This window comes from Barbus barbus (genome assembly GCF_936440315.1).
Source record: "Barbus barbus genome assembly, chromosome: 19".
In the NCBI taxonomy this organism is placed as follows: Eukaryota; Metazoa; Chordata; class Actinopteri; order Cypriniformes; family Cyprinidae; genus Barbus; species Barbus barbus.
Genome location: NC_136747.1, coordinates 10,746,708 through 10,764,186, shown reverse-complemented (window position 1 = coordinate 10,764,186; position 17,479 = coordinate 10,746,708). Strand labels below are relative to the sequence as shown.

At 38.5% G+C, this 17,479-nt stretch overlaps 2 protein-coding genes across 2 annotated transcripts; both read left to right on the top strand.

Moving 5' to 3' along the window:
• The first annotated feature begins 1,529 nt into the window (after positions 1-1,529).
• On the top strand, positions 1,530-10,680 carry LOC306885083 (scinderin-like). Its single transcript, XM_079441418.1, has 16 exons — positions 1,530-1,798; positions 3,428-3,582; positions 4,045-4,206; positions 6,195-6,344; positions 6,569-6,661; positions 6,785-6,917; positions 7,002-7,090; positions 7,539-7,754; positions 8,126-8,262; positions 8,359-8,449; positions 8,626-8,796; positions 9,123-9,300; positions 9,414-9,535; positions 9,730-9,807; positions 9,967-10,027; positions 10,242-10,680. Exons 1-16 carry the CDS (start codon positions 1,606-1,608, stop codon positions 10,409-10,411), a joined length of 2,199 nt encoding a protein of 732 aa, XP_079297544.1. The 5' UTR covers positions 1,530-1,605; the 3' UTR covers positions 10,412-10,680.
• A 3,136-nt stretch (positions 10,681-13,816) lies between these two features.
• On the top strand, positions 13,817-16,784 carry LOC306884885 (ADP-ribosylation factor-like protein 4A). The gene is made up of 2 exons (XM_079441116.1): positions 13,817-13,953; positions 14,596-16,784. Exon 2 carries the CDS (start codon positions 14,731-14,733, stop codon positions 15,334-15,336), a length of 606 nt encoding a protein of 201 aa, XP_079297242.1. The 5' UTR covers positions 13,817-13,953; positions 14,596-14,730; the 3' UTR covers positions 15,337-16,784.
• Positions 16,785-17,479: the final 695 nt, after the last annotated feature.

Genomic DNA, 17,479 nt, shown 5'->3' with positions numbered 1-17,479 from the left:
TCATATAACATTACCCTCCTCTAAATTTTTGTTTTTCCCAGTGTATATTTTTTTTTAAATAAATTTTCTGCCTAACCTAATTTAACCTCAACCCCACCCATCTTACTGAATGACTTTTTCCAGCTGCAGCTGAAATATTTTCAACCAATTTTATTATAAATCGCCAATATTGATGAAAATAAGTTGTGACAGTGTCTCATCTACTACTATTTGTATACGTATGTTCTCAGAAAAGGTTTTAATGGAAAATGTCTTCGGGACTAACTGTTAGATGTGCATGCATACACAAACACACACACACACACACACACACAAAAAAAGAGTTAACGTGGTAGTGTATACATCACAATGTGGAAAATGTGTGTGATCCTTTTAGTGCAACAGTGAGAGATCCTCAAAAGCTCTGAATATATTTAGCTTTATGCAGTCTCCCATATAGAAAAGCCCGTTTACACTGACTAAAAAAAATAAAGAATAACAAACAACTTTCATTCTCAAAATTCTGAGTTTATACTTATACAGAAATTAGCAAAATAAACTAAAAATTCTGAGAAAAAGTCAGAATCACAAGATATACTCAGAATTTTGAAATTCCAAATTAACATCTTATAAGTCTGAGTTTATATCTTGCAATTCTGAATTCTGAATTATTTCCACCAGGGTCCACAGCTACAAACTGCATTGGGGCCCCACACATCCCACCTATGGTCCGGCTGGCACCCTAACCTTTGGAGGGTGCCCAATGGCTTGGAAGTCCTTTGGCATATTTGCTATTCCAAATGGTAGACACTCATCTACCAAAAGGATAAATTAATGTATTGTTAACTATTTTAGATTAAATTACCCTTCGTTATGGGAACAAACGTCATGTCATTTGTGCTTCAGCTTGCTATTACTACTCAAGAGTTTTTGTACATCACTTCAGAGAGCACTTTCTGTTAATTTCATTTTCAGAGTCATTTATTATGGTTTTATAAGAGCTGCAATAGGGAAATGCAATAAAACAATTGCACATACAGTGCTGCTTGAAAGTTTGTGAACCCCTTGCAGAATCTGTGAAAATGTGAGTAATTTTAACAAAATAAGAGAAATCATATAAAATGCATGCATGTGCTCAGTTGAACTGTTCAGAACAAACAAGGGACTCATGAACAAAAAAAAAACAAAAAACAAAAAAAAAAACAGTCATAGATCATCCAGGTAACCACATACAATATTAAGAACCAAGGGTTCCCAAACTTTTGAATTGGGTTATTTTAATTATTTCAGCTATTTTTTTTTTTTTTTGTCCTGTGGACTAAATGTGAACATCTTTTATGTAAAATATCTTACTCAGGACAGAACTAAATAAAAAATAACATGCAGTGATCTCTCTTATTTTGTTAAATTACTCACATTTTCACATTCTGCAAGGGGTTCACAAACTTTCAAGCAGCACTGTATATTACACAATTTCTTTTTATTCTCCTCTCTCTCTCTCTCTCTCTCTCTGAGTGTTTAACTACTTCACCGTGTTCCTGAACACACCCACTTAAAGGTTCAGTGGAGACATCTGCACACGGCTGTTATTAATACAGTGCTGTCAGATCACAGAACTACACAGTCATGGGGCTTCACCACAAAGAGTTTGAGAAGGCTGGCAAGCGCCCAGGTCTACAGATATGGAGAATTGAAAAGATGGAACTGGCCCCTGTGCCTGAAAACTTACATGGGAACTTCTATATAGGCGATGCCTACCTGGTGCTCCACACTGTCAAACAGAAGGACTCGTGCTTCTACGATCTGCATTACTGGTTGGGTAAGCAATGGATTTTCTGTCATTTATAAAAGAGCTTAGGTCTTTTGAATCAACTTGCTTATATACTCTATGTAGAATATTTTCTGTTACTGCAGTTAAACAGTAAAATGACTAATCTCAGTAGCTCGACTAGTACCTTAATATTCAGCAGGGTATCAGTATAGTCAAATTGTATTCACAAACTATTCTAGAACTGTATGAATGATGATTTCAATGTTATTTGAAAAAAAAACAAACAAACAATTAAAAAATCTCAGTCACTATTTAAAAGGTTGAGGAAAGGCAAGGGTAAATTAGCTGACATGATACTCAAATGTGCTCATTGTAAACACGCCAGCAGATAGACTGAGCAAAGTAGAGTATGTGGCCCCTATAAAATGATGCTTTAGAATTATGAATGTTGTAAAGTTTATTCTCAGAAGCGGGTACTGGATCACCTGATATTAATACTGGACTTTCATCTATACACCTTCTGTATGATGAGCATGTTTTTAATTTCTGAATTAAAATTCAGTTTGATATTTGGAAGAGCCTTATTAAATGAAAAGTCTTTTAATGTTAATTTCTAACAAACAAGCAAACAAAAAAGCTTTACTGTCATGTGGTCCAGCCAACATACCAAAAAGATGCAGAAATTAAAACAGGAAATGATGCAGACCCTCAATGTGACATAGGTCTAGATTAATAAATCTCTTAAAATAACATAATTTGACCTTTCATAGCATCAAAATTTCATGTGATTTTCAAAATCACGAATAGTACATTACTAAAATTATAGCAAACTCTCATTTGCCATTGATCTGAGTCATGCTTTTTTAAAAACATTTTTTACTGGAGATGCTTCAGGCATACATGCTCTGATTGCTTTAAAAAGCTGTTTCACAGCCATTTCTAAAGCAAACTTCTGTGGTCAAGTTGCAAAAGAACAGAACACAGGAAGCTCATGAAGCTGAGAATGACCATGGTTTATGCATTTTACTCTGGAAGAGTCTACAAGAAAAATATGACATTAAAGTTCTGTTAATGTCACCAGCTTGCTCAAAGAAGATCACAGAAATTTAGAAGCCATTTAGTTGCCAGAAACCATGTGTGTACTTAATACAGTTTCCTTCCTCTGCTGAGAGAAAGCACTTTCTTTACTCCATCAGACGTTTCAGAACTATCAATATCACAGATGTTCTGGCCTTGAGTGCATTTGTGGCCATAACCACACACACACACACACACACACACACACACACACACACACACACACACACACACACAACCGCTTCCATTATGGATCATTAACCACTTCCCATGCAAATAGATTTCTTAATGATGTTTTTGCCCATCATGTCTTTCTTGCCAAGTCATTTACTCTAAAGAAGCCTACTACAAAATGGACAGATCACACAGAACAGGCTTTTTACCTCTGACAACACATCTATGGTTACAGGCAACAGCTAACATAGCAGATTTTAAAGTGTAAAAATGTATGCTGGGTGAATTTGTGGTTTGCAAATACAACGTTTATGCAGCTGATGAACTGAAATTGTACAAGAAAAAAACAATCACTTAATTATTAACCTGAATGAACAAGGATGAATAGGCCACAGAAGTAAAAGATCCTTCTTTCTCTCTTTCTAGGTAAGGAATGTACCCAAGATGAAAGTGCAGCGGCAGCCATCTTTACCATTCAGATGGACGACTACCTGGGAGGAAAACCGGTCCAGTACCGCGAACTCCAAGGTTTTGAGTCCACCAACTTCACCAGTTACTTCAAAGGCGGGATCACATATCAGGTTTGAGACACTGTTGAGGTTCTTGTACTTGTACTTTCTTGTACTTTTTGTGCTCTAATGACTAACAGCAGCGTACTATTCTTCACTTTACTTCTGGCCTATCTTAGGTCAAACATAAAGCTGCTGTTTAAACTGATGGAAAGACTGACAGTTGCTGCTCTATTTATTTGCAAATTGAGAAAATGTTTCCTAGACTTAACAGTGCAAATCAAGGATCAGTCTTTTTGTTTACAATTTGGGAGAGGTAAAACCTGCTTCTCCAATACCTTCCTACAGTACATAGGACCTTGTCTGAGGGGATGTTGTGTTATAGCACGTGTTTGGGGACATTCAACTCCTCACTGTTGCAACTGGCCTCAGAATGAAAATGACTCACTGGTTTATAAATGGAAATGGTTTAAAAATGGAAAAACACGAAGAGCGAGCAGGAACGTTTTAAAAAATATTTTCCAACCTTTTCAGGCCGGAGGTGTGGCATCAGGGTTTCATCACGTGGTCACCAATGATCTTACTGCCCGCCGACTCTTCCACATCAAGGGCAGGCGCACTGTCCGGGCCACAGAAGTGCCTCTCGCCTGGGCCAGTTTCAACAACGGTGACTGCTTCATAGTTGATCTGGGAGAGGTAAGATCTGCAACAAACATACAAATGGCTGTGTTAGGTCTTTTTAATAGGATATTTAACCTAAAAATGAAAATCCTGTCATCGTCCATTCACCCTCATGCCGCTCCAAATGCATGATTAGACTTTTTTTTTTTTTCCTGTGGAACATCCATGGAATTATTTAGCAAAACGTCCACACTGCACTTTTCCATATACAGCAAAAATGGAAAACTGCAGCTGGTAATGTACAAAAAGACATCCACAACTTGTGCCCTGTATTCTGAGTCCTCTGAAATCAATAATTTGTGTGAAATAATTAAGAAGTAATTTCTTGCAAAAAATTAGTGCTGTCAGTTGATTAAAAAATTAACTAATTAATCACACATTTTTTTTGGAGATTAATCGCGATTAATTCCACCTAACATTAAAGTTTTTAAATATAATTTTATATTGCAATAATCTTCAAATTAATGTACAAACAACATAAAGACAGTATATTTTTAATACAACCTGGTAGTTTTAATATTTGTTTAATGGCATCTTTTTTTTGATGCCGAAGGCCAGTATCACAGATACCAGTAATACTGATGTCTCTATAAAATTGTTTTCCCCCCTAATATTTAACCATTGACTATAGCTATTTGACATTACAGTATAATTGAGACCTATCAATTTTAACATTAGAGCTTAAAAAAATAGCTTCTTCTTCACATAAATCTTCACATAAACCCATTATAATTAATGTCATATTTAGGCCTGCCTATGCCCTTCAGCAGAAATATACAGAAATTGTTAAAAATTATCAAACACTAAATTCTAAATTAAATATAGATGAATCGTTTAAGCTATATAAAAGTTGTTGATTTCCTCTTTTTTTCTTTTGTTCTTTGATGAACAGACACCACAGCTGCTGGGTTATTAGGTTATTTCAAGACCTGTCGCTGCTGAACGTGACTGACACGCATCATATTTTCTCTCATATTTTCTCTTGATGTGGTCGTAAAGACGTTCTGCGACTGAACAAATGCACTTTTTGTCAAGAGAAAAAGTGACAGAAACAGCAGTGGTGAGTGGAATGGGCAATCTTGGCCCCGCCCCTGCGTTAATTGCGTTAAATATTTTTAACGCGTTAAATTTAAAAGATGAATCGCCTAGGTTAACGCGCTAATTTTGATAGCACTACTAAAAATCTTAAAATCACTGCAAAATACTAGGCAGTGTTTAAACACCTTCGGAATCACCTTCGATTGTTAAATGACTTACCAAATTATTATTTTTTTAGTAATTATCTACAAACTTTTTCACCTTTCAAACCTTATACAGTTAACTATATTTTTTTTTTTGTACAAATACAAATAAAAAAGTACAAATATAATAAAATAAGTACAGTCTCAGCCAGGAGAATCCCTAAAGAAATGGCATGTTTTGCACTTCATTTTCCATAGACAATAATTGGCTGGTTCACTTGTGCAGAGTGTATTTAATATCCTCTCTGTATGCACTTTGGGTGGGTTTGATAATTGGATTGCTGTCAAATTATTGGCTGTCAACATACTGTGTAAAGCAAATGTTGTGAGAGCACAAGGGCTGAACCACATCTCACGCCTAACCACAGAAGCATCTTTTAAGTTACTAACAAGCTCTTGCTGACCATGATGTTTGGAGGAAGATTAAATGTCACAATAGCATTTGACTGAAGTATTTGACAGCATATTTAGTGCTGTACTCGCTCACTTTTCCAAAGAAACTTTCAGACCACAGTCAAACAAACAGAACAGACAAATCTTGACAGACACCATTCCACAATAACAATGCAAAAATAACTATATTCATGGTAGCATTTTCAAAGGTAGAGGTGACAAAAATGATTTCTTGAGAAATCCTGTCACAGACATAATTATCAAGAATAAAACAGAATCCAATGTTTTCCTAGGAAGTCTGCTATTGTACGCATAACAAACATGAGCACGTATTGGATCGCAATTAATTGAACTGATTTCTGGAACTAGGTGATCTACCAATGGTGTGGATCTAAGTGCAACAAGTTTGAGCGCCTCAAAGCTGCACAGGTAGCTACTGGCATCCGAGACAACGAGAGGAATGGACGAGCTCAGCTGGTGGTTGTAGAGGAAGGACATGAGCCTGCAGCGATGATGAAGGTATCCAATAAAAATGCCCATCAAACATCTTAAGTATGGGAGAATTTGCATGCAACACAATCTTATGCATCTGGGAGAACTATTTAGAGCATATCTTTTACCAGCAGAGCTCATCTTTCACTACTAAGAATTGTACAGTTAAACCAATGTTTGCTATAGGCAGTACAATATCAGGTTTAGCTGGAATGTTTGACATTTTTATACCTTGTCTTTGCACATCACAGGTTCTCGGTGAGAAGCCTGAAATCCCTGAAGGTGACGATAATGAGGATGTGGTTGCAGACATGTCAAACAGGAAAATGGCCAAACTTTACATGGTAAACAAGTCTATAAACTTCAGTTTAATTCATCTATATGCAAATCTAATAGACACATGCACACAGGCACACACGCAATGGAAATGTAACAGGATATTATTTCAATACAATTGCACATTACAGGTATCAGATGCAACAGGGGAAATGCAAGTGTCGCTTGTGTCAGATGAAAATCCGTTTAACCAGAGTGACCTGTTGTCTGGAGAATGCTTCATTCTGGACCATGGAAAAAGCAAAATGATCTTTGTGTGGAAAGGTATTGGCAAACTGAATCCGTTAAATGAAAGTGTTGTGTAACCAACTTACTGAGATTCCTTGACCTTATTTTTTGATGATCTAGGCCGCAACGCAAATCCAAATGAAAGGAAGGAGGCCATGAAAAGAGCTGAGGGCTTTATTAAGCAGATGGGATATCCTGCCAACACCCAGGTTCAGAAACATTAGATATGTGTATATGTTTTGCTGCATTATCAATTAAATTCACTTGATTAAGTACAACAGCTTATCTCTGGAGCAGTACCCAAAGGGACAACTTCGTACCCTACTTACCCAAACCTGATGCTGGAGGGCCACTGTCTTGTAGAGTTTAGCTCCAACCTTTATTAAACACACCTAAACCAGCTAAACAAGGTCTTCAGACTCACTAGAAACTTTTGGGCAAGTGTTTGGAGCTGGTTGGAGCCAAAATCTGCAGGACGTTAACCCTCCAGGAGTAGGACTGGAAGGTTCATAGTAGGACCTTAAAGGGTACATCAGGGGTAGATAATTGCTCCAAGATGTTGTATGCCTAAAAGATACAATTTTTGCACTTTTTTTCAGACAGGGAGAATGCATTCTTTGGGTCACCCAAGTTTTTTTTTTTTATCCTTGTACACAGATCCAGGTCTTTCCAGAGAGTGGAGAGACACCCATCTTTAAGCAATTCTTCAAAACCTGGAAAGAGAAGGACCAGTCTGAGGGTCTAGGCAGAGTGTATGTCACTGAGCGTATCGCCAAGATTAAGCAAGAAGTGTTTGATGCCTCCAAGCTGCACGAGTCTAATCAAATGGCTGCTCAGTACAACATGGTTGACAATGGCACTGGGAAAACACAGGTAACAATTTGCATACAAAAGATCAGAGATTGTATAAATTCAATTGTGCTGGGGTTTGGTATAACAGAATATGAACGTCTTACTATCAAAATGACACTCAAAATGAAACTAGAACATAAGCTGCTGAATGATGTTTGCATTTAAAAATTGTAGTCACATTTACCGCTGTTCAGTGAAATGCGGTCATTTTAAGATGTCACCATGCAGATTTTGGAAACAGGTTCAAGTTGGTCACATGGATTCACTGTATTGACCAACAAAGTGATTTCTGTTTGAGAGCACCTTAAGAGGACATCATTGCACAGCAATTACAGATTGTTCTACATGTAAATATAGTTGATGAATATTCTTAATCTGGTCTTGTTTCACAGATTTGGAGGGTGGAGTGTGGTAATACCACAGGTGATACCAAGGTTCCTGTTGACCCAGAGACATACGGGCAGTTCTATGGAGGGGACTGCTATATCATTTTATATACCTACACCAAAGGAGAAATCATTTACACCTGGTACGCCTCATAGAAGTTGACAGTTTCCAGAGGAGGAGTCAAATCATACACGGAAAGAATCAAATAAGGCTTATCGCTCTATGCTTTCACCCTCAGGCAAGGTTCCAGCAGCACAATAGATGAACTGACAGCTTCAGCCTTTCTCACTGTTGAACTGGACCGTTCGCTGGGAGGAAAAGCGGTTCAGGTGAGTGGGATTTGAATTTTATCTGTATACTAATTTACTGACTGTGACTGGGGCTGGATAATGGACTAGATATGTAGGGATTCAATGTTCAGCAGCCCTCACTGAAAATCTAGAAGAAAACACAACTAGGCCACTGTTGTTTTCTTACCATGGTTCCCCATTCCATGTCCATTCAGGTGCGAGTGACTCAAGGTAAAGAACCACCTCATTTGCTGAGCCTCTTCAAAGACAAGCCTCTGATCGTGTACAAGAATGGGACTTCTAGAAAGGGAGGACAGGCACCCGCACCTCCAACACGTCTCTTTCAAGTGCGCAAGAACCTGGGCGCCATTACACGGATTTGTGAGGCGAGTCCTGATCTAACTCAGTGCGGAGAAACATGAGTTTGGTCACATGAAATTATTAGGAAAAGGAGGATCCAGATAAACCATCTTTTCATGTCTAACTTGCTCATTTATAGTCAGTAGCTGATCAAAGTTGGTTTAGGTGGTTGATGAGCTGGACTATCATGTGGTTGACAATCTTGGTCACTCTGGTTAGCACTGGCAGATCATCTAGTCCAAGATGGTGGGGATCTGCTTGACATTCAAAAACAATATTCATCTTTGGTTAGGCTAACCTATAACTACAATTTAGATATGTCCTTAGAGTGTGTTGGTTTGTGGTCTAACAGGTAGATGCTAAAGCATCAAGTTTGAACAGCAATGATGCCTACCTGTTGAAGTTACCTAAAGGGGATGGTTACTTGTGGAAGGGGAAGGGGGCCAGTGAGGATGAGGAACGAGGGGCAAAGTACATGTGTGAGAAGCTGAAGTGCAAATACAAGCCAATTACTGAAGAAAATGAGCCAGGTATACCCAATGTGCTATTCATACTCTTCATACATTGGTAAGAGTGAAAGGAGTTGAACGACATTTACATCTTTTAACTTTTACATAATTGTTGCTCATTTTCCCATTGAAAGAGGACTTCTGGAAAGCCCTGGGTGGAAAGACGAAGTATCAGACATCTGAGATGTTGGAGAGCAAATCTATAGCACATCCTCCCCGCCTGTTCGCATGCTCCAACAAAACTGGAAAGTTCATTGTGAGTATCCTGGACCTGATAAGAGAGGGTCAAAGTCCAGTTCAGTTTCACATTCGTCTTTTGCTTTCAAGACAAATTCTGCATTGGAGACTATGCTGAAAATGTAAAACATGACTTGGGTTCCTGTGCTAACTGTTCAGATACATCTGGCAAACTGTTGTTTGGACACTAAACATGCATTTTTACAACTATAGATTGAAGAAGTACCTGGTGAGTTTAACCAAGATGACCTGGCAGAGGATGATGTCATGTTACTGGATGTATGGGATCAGGTAAGACAGTAATATTTCTTTATGACTTCCTCCGAGATTATCTCAAAAATTCGAAGGACAGCAGTTGTCTCTGATTAGATTACTGACAATCTTTATTTTAGTATTCAAAGATATTTCCTGACTTTCATGGATTAGCATGTGCTTGATTTCATCTCTCAGGTGTTTGTGTGGATTGGAAAGGATGCCAATGAGGTGGAGAGGACGGAGTCTGTAAAATCCAGTGAGATGCCTCAGGCACACATTCCTTAAAACATGTTTCTTCATAATCTAAATACAAAACAGAAACCCCTTTAAACCTCAACAGGTTTAACAGCATACTAGAACAAACCACATTATTCTCACATGCAAAAGATACATTTTAAATGTACGATTATGTAAAATCAGTCTTCGCTGAAGTCATTCAGCTTTTTGAATAAGTATTTGTACCTTTGCAGCAAAGACCTACATTGAGACAGACCCATCGGGACGGGACAAGGGGACATCTGTTGTGGTGGTAAAGCAGGGACACGAGCCCCCCACCTTCACCGGCTGGTTCCTGGGGTGGGACGCCTCTCGATGGGACAGTGACCTCATGGCAAGAGCGGTGCAATCACTGCAGGTTTAGTGAAATCCTGAAAGTCCTGAAGTCAATAGACTTGACTGGAATGAAAAACAGAAAGCTGTTTACCGAGGCATGACAAGGCGATTGGACTATTCCATTGAAATCCTAAAAATATGCCACATGTCCAACATGTAAAGTTACTCAACGTACAGTATGCCAGCTCTTAAAGTTGTGTATTTCTCATTGATTTGTTTTCACAGATTTATATTTCTGCTCTGGATTTCTGGAAGCATGATTTGAAATCGTACAATAAAAAACAATTTTTTTTTTCAAAAATGTCTTGTCTTAGACAATGCAGTACACAAGAGCCCCCTAGAGACAAAGAAAATTCATTACAAAACAAGTAAACGTTCCAGATGATCTGATGTTGAAGTATCGCTGACCACCAAGACACACAAAAACACTGTGGAAATATTATGGACAAGAGTTGGTATAAGAAAATAATACCATGGAACTAAAGTTCATGTACCAACTGGTACTTCTAGGAACACCATTGCACGACTATGACATATATACATACAAGCTCACTAGTTATAGTTTTAGAAAGGCATATTCCAGGGTTAAAATTAAATCACACCCAATGAATGATGTGTAAATATATACTTTATTTGGTACATGAAAACTGTAAGTATTTCATCCTAGTGGGATACAATGCCATAACATTATTAACACTGGGTAATTCTAAACCCCAGGTAAATGGGATCCTGGGCAATCTTATTTTACATTTCACACTGTTCATACTTTACCTAGAGTTAATGATTAATCCTGATCATTCATAATCTGATGCGTCTCATTAAACATCCCTAAATTACTCTTATTATTTGCATTGTCAGCAGTGATGACTAGATAAACACAAAACCACATTTGGTGTGAAAATGGGTAGGATACAACAATTTGGACATGGAGCTGCACCAAGACGTAGGATTAAACCATACAGGGTCTTAAAAAGGAAAATACCCCACCCCCCAAAAATTGTTTTCTTGGGAACCAGAATCTAAAATCATATTATGATAACTTCAATACATCTCGAGTTACCGGCACACACATTTTTGGAAAAATAATATTTCTGACACTTAAACAGGTTTGTCCTATACAATTGTTTTGACAGAGGGAAACATGTTGCATTTCTAGTTTCAACATTACTTATTCTTCAGACATTCTGCTTTAAATACGATAAGTATCAGCTGTATACAAAGTGACCAACATTTGGATCACAGGCGCTGAAAATGGGTAATATTCAACAATCTGAAAATGGAGCCTCATTGAGATGCCCATATCTTCGGGACTGAACGATGTATGCTTGACGATGATTCCAAAAGAAAAGTTTATTAAGAACTAGAATCTAAAATCATATTGTGATATCTTTAATAGTTCTTGAGTTATAGGCATGCACACTGGAAAAATAATATTTATGGCACTCAGACAGGTATGTTCAATTCAGTTTTTTTGACAGAAGTAAACGAGATATTCTTCTTGAGTTACAGGCATGCAAACTGTTCCCCATTTTTGAATGGTCACCATTGGCACATAATGCAACAAAGATTGCTAAAGTGAACAGATTTTACTAACAGACCAACCAATCTCTGTGTAAAAATAACATTATGATGCTGCCATCTTTCTGCAGTTATTTTTACCCCCTTGTAATTTGGCTCTGAATCTCAGGTGAAAATTGCCAATCTAACCCCCCTCTACAAAACAGTGGATTACTCTGTAAATATTCATCATGACATTTCATATTTTGGCTTTCATTACTAAAATGATAAATCATAAATATTGTAAACATGTCAGTTGCCACATTTGTGACTGGTGGGTTTTAGCAAGCAATGTTTGATTCACAACCTAAAATTGTATTAGGTGATACATTTACATGAACAATAAATCTAAGTAAAAAACAAAATAAATATTTGGACTTTTGGTTTATCAATTTGACAAGTTTTGTTATTTTTAACTCTGTAAATTCTCACTGGTTACAGTTGTGGCCAGAAATAATAATAATAATAATAATAAAACTGTATTGGATGCAGTTTGTTTCATGGGAATATTATATGGGTATAATATGGGATTAAATGAGTTAAGCAATGGCTGAATAATCAGTCCATGACCTTGAGGATTTTCTGTTCAATACCACAAGATGGCGCACAAGTGAAACAAAACGTTTTACGCACAAACTCCATTATTGGAATTGACCAAGCCCTTGATCCAAACTATAGGTTAACACATATCGTTGAGTGCTGTTTAACCTAAAAAGGTGCTATGTTACTTAAAATAAGTTTAGATTTTCAAAACCGCAAAAATTCTTTTGAAACGTATTTTGTATATTTAGTTAAACCTTGTTGGATTTGCATGTTTCATTGGAACTCACCTACCTGTGATTTTCTAATGATCCTGAAGACATTGATTAGCATGCTCAGGTGTGTTTGGTTAGGGGATAAAGCTAAACTCTGCAGGAAAGTGGATCTCGCGAGCCAGATTTGAGTATCCCTGGATATCTAAACACTGGAATGGGTCTTTTTTGTCATTTTTTTTAAAGTGATAGACCAATTTGAACTGAATTGACTAGTTTATTAAGTAGCTCAGACGAACGATTGTCTGAAGACGGGTAATCATGGGAGTCTAGTGTATTCAGTAGTCAGATCTCGCGTGTATGAATGGATGTGTAGTGCGCGTGACAGCACGCCCATCACGGGCTAATTGTGCATTGATAGCACCGCTAATTGTTCTGATGCTTTGATGCACCTCTTTTCTTTGACAGCGCTGGCTCACTAATGTTTATTGCATTTTGCTTTCCAATACACAGCAATTCAGTTAGTTTTTGGCTTTTATTTACTTTCTTTAAAGTTAAAGATTCTTCTACTGGGGGTCTTTTTGGACAAAATGTTAAGGTCCGAACTGAAAACCATCTTCTCTATAAGCAGCCACCATGTTCCGTAATTTCTTTAGTTATCTGAATCAGAACCAGTGATACCCGTTTCGTGAATGAATAACTCTTTTGAATCGGTTCTTTTGAATTAATTGCTGAAACATGTTAACAAAACGGGCTGAATCGGTTCGGTATTTAGTCTGAATGATTCACTGAATCTTTTAAGCAGTTAAGTTAACTTATTGGATGAAGACGTGGATATTTCTCAATAATACATTGAAACAAATTAGGCATACCCATCTTTTTGGATACCAGCTAAAGAATTGAATAACTGATAACCTAGCTCACCTGTAAGCGCGTCTCAAACTTTAAACGCCTTGAGCGACATGAACAGGTGTCCAAAACGACGACGGGCTTGACTTTTCACCAATCAAACTCCAAGAAAAATAACACGCGCTCACTGAATCGAACCAATCAGCGTGTAGTTCTACCCAGTGGGCGGAGCCAACCCTGCTAGAATGAAGTGGAAGGCAGCCCGCTGAAGAGTCAGTGAAACAGGCGCTGTTACAGGGAGTGGATACACTTGTCGGCTCAGCTGATCTGAATGGCAACAATATTTTGGAAATAGTCGTAAACACTTTCATCTAATGAGCTGACGAGCAGCGCAAGGATCGCACTAAATAAGGTGGGTGCCGAATGAGGTTTTATTTCCATACGAGGGTGCATGCAAAGCTTAAATTAGTCTGTGTAATAATGTAATTTAGAGTAACTTATTATTTTGGTAATGAGTCTATAGCGTTCTGGAGCCCGTTAAACATTTTTAGCGCACAAAATAATAATGATTCTCACGTTGAATCACTTGTTGGGAGAAAATGATGACAAAATTCATGGCTTTATGTATGGAGATGAGCCCCTCCTAAAGCGCTTTTACAGATGGCCATAGAGATCTGCGACAGACTCGTGTTTTCCCCGTTTACACAGGCCAGCTTGTGCATTTTTCTCAATTTGCAACTGGCAACTATTGTTGAATAATAAAATGGGAAGAACAGGAGCCTTTGCGCGCTAGGATTTTTACAGATGCGTAATTCTGGTGCCCCTGTGGCGCTACATGTGCATATGGGCTTCCTGCTGTTTCATCCTTCATTCACCATCACTGGAAATGAATGATATCCAGCTAGGTTGAATGTGTGTGCCTTTCAGAATGGCAAAGAAAGAAGCATGCTTACTTGGAATGAACAGCCAAGTAACGGAGAGCAGTAAAAGTGTGTGTGTCATGGTGCTCCACTGCTGGCCTCATTGCATCATCTCCTTTTTCATTTGGTTTCAGGTTATAGCAGCAGCAGCAGCTTCTCAGGGGAACAAGAGAAGCCTTGTGAATATTTGGTGAAGCATCAGTGGTAGCAGCGGCGACACCTGGTCTCCTGAGTCTCCGCGTTCATCCTCATCAGATTGGTGGAACAAGATGGGGAATGGATTATCAGAGCCCCATGCCATCTTTCCCTGCCTGCCATCCTTTCAGGCCCTGCACATTGTTATTCTCGGCTTGGACTGTGCCGGTAAGACTACCGTATTGTACCGGCTTCGCTTTAATGAGTTCGTGAACACCGTTCCCACCAAAGGCTTCAACACGGAGAAGATCAAGGTGACTCTCGGTGGGAAAAGCCAGACTGCAACCTTTCATTTCTGGGATGTAGGAGGTCAGGAAAAGCTCCGGCCTCTGTGGCGCTCCTATACGCGGTGCGCCGACGGCCTTGTGTTCGTAGTGGACTCAGTAGACGCTGAACGCATGGAGGAGGCCAAGACGGAGTTGCATAAGATCACACGGCTCCAGGAGAACCAGGGGGTGCCCGTGTTGGTAGTGGCTAACAAGCAGGACCTGCGCAGCGCGTTGCCACTAGGTGAAGTCGAACAGATGTTGGCTCTGAATGAGCTCAGCTCTCATACGCCTTGGCACCTCCAACCAGCCTGTGCCATCATCGGAGAAGGTCTACAAGAAGGCCTGGAACGTCTCCACTCCATGATCATCAAGCGGCGAAAGATGATGAGGCAGCAGAAGAGGAAAAGATGACTGTTTGGTGATGGGATGTGAGCTGGATGTGGTGGTAGGCCTCTATGATGGCTCTGCTGGTGATGTGCCATGGGCCTTTGTGGCCCTGCGCTCCTGGAGTTATTGTTTCGGCGGGCTGAGTTTTATCAGTCAGATGGTTCTGGATAAATACAATTCAGAGACCGCAAGAGGACGATATTGATTCACCACTTTGGTTGTTGGATTGTAACAGTGGTGGGACGATCACATGGAACTTTTTCATCAATACAAGTGTTACAAAATGGTCTTGTGGTACATTGAGTTCTCATGAAGGACAACACTGGACATGAACTTGTAAATGACGAAGACCTATCCCTAAAGTCTTTGTCCTTGTGTCTGAAGTTACGTGTATCCTAGCATTCATGTAAAGTCTTGAAATCGAAGGATTGATTACCAAAGCTGCCATGGACATCATGAGAAATTCAATGTATACATTCAGGTGATGTGTTTTCCCCCATTGGTTTTATCCAGAATGGCCAACCGTCATTTTCCCTGGGTGTTTGTTGTCCCGGTGGACAGGGGAACCAGAATAAGCTTTATGGATCACTTGTTTGGGAATGCACAGATGTTGAAATCAGACTGGGGAAGGGTTGACCACTAAAGTAGTTCAACAGGAGAATGTGGTAACTGTCAAGAGGTTAACTCAACATGTTGATGCAGAAACTTCTCCCAAGTTTGAGGACTACTGGTGTCTTTTCTAGCTGTACCCACATTGTGTGCTTCCCTGAATGACAACAGATGTTTAAATGCACTTTAGCAATTCCCTTTTCTAATCTATGAACTTGCAGCATCTGATTTTTTTGTAAAGAGTTTATCATGCTACAAAAAGAAGTAATGTATTGCTTCAAGTGAAGCATTTTTTTTTTTTTTTATATCCACTGTTCCACAATCAAATGTGTCAGTTTGTCACTCAGTGCTCGTGTGTTGGGGGATGTTCATATTTATGTGTCAGAATTTGTACACTTTGAATAAATCCACAACTACACTAAACATCATGTTTTGAGTCCTCATTACTACCTGTTGCATGACACACTCATGCTAATTATCAAAGTTTATGACCGGACAACATCTCTAATTGCATTTTTAATCTGATAATCGCTTGACGCACTTCACAGTTGAGTCACAGAAGGTTGTTCCTTCAGTCATTAGGACATGCAAAAGTGGTAACATGACATGAACTGTACGCGCCCCGTTCTAGGCATGCGACCAAATAGGAAGTACTTTGTACTGTTGTTGAACACCTATCTAAATGTTAAAGGTGCTGCAAGAGTGCAATTATTGCATCACCATATTGAATATAAAAGCTGAAATTTAATTTGTACATTGTGGTGTTTACTTTTAATCATGTATTTCAGAGTCATTAGCTATAAAAAAAAAAGCTTTTTTTTTTGTTTTAAAATGTTACAATTTAATAAAATTACAATGAATTTAAATTCTGAATTAATTTTTTTTTTCAAAATGTCAGGACGATACCATAATGAAGGAAAAGTAATTAAAAGAATGAAATTCAACAAACAATCCTAAATAAATAACCTATAAAAATGTTAACACTTTTAAAAACAGGTTAAATTAACATGAACCACATGAAACCAACTTGAAAACAGACAAAAAACGAACTTCGCACATGTGTTTTAATCTAGTTTTTGGTATATTATTAGATATCTAATATATTAAAAATAATATATCTAGTGTATTATTTGTTTAATATTTTTCTTCATCATGGACAGTCTTACTTATTGACCCCTAAAACCCCTAAAATGTTATTGCATAACAAGCCAAACCGACTGAGTGTTCATGCTTAATTAAACATTAATCAAATAAGACTGCACAAAAATAATTTTCTCTTTTACAAACTGCGATACGTAACTGCGCAGAGTTTTAAACACAGCTGGCTTGCCCGAAGCCCCACAGAGTCACTTGTTGTGTTTGGAGGGGATCTGGCACAGCCAGTTCTAGCACAAGAGCGTTTTCCCTGGGAACAATGAGGCTTTAACACAGGGAGAGAGGGGTCTGTACACCAGCTGACCAGTTCAAACAGGAATCCTTCGCTGGACGTTGGTCGGTTCAGTATTCTGGATAACAGACGTAGATCACACGATACCGGCTTCAGAGATAATATGTGTGT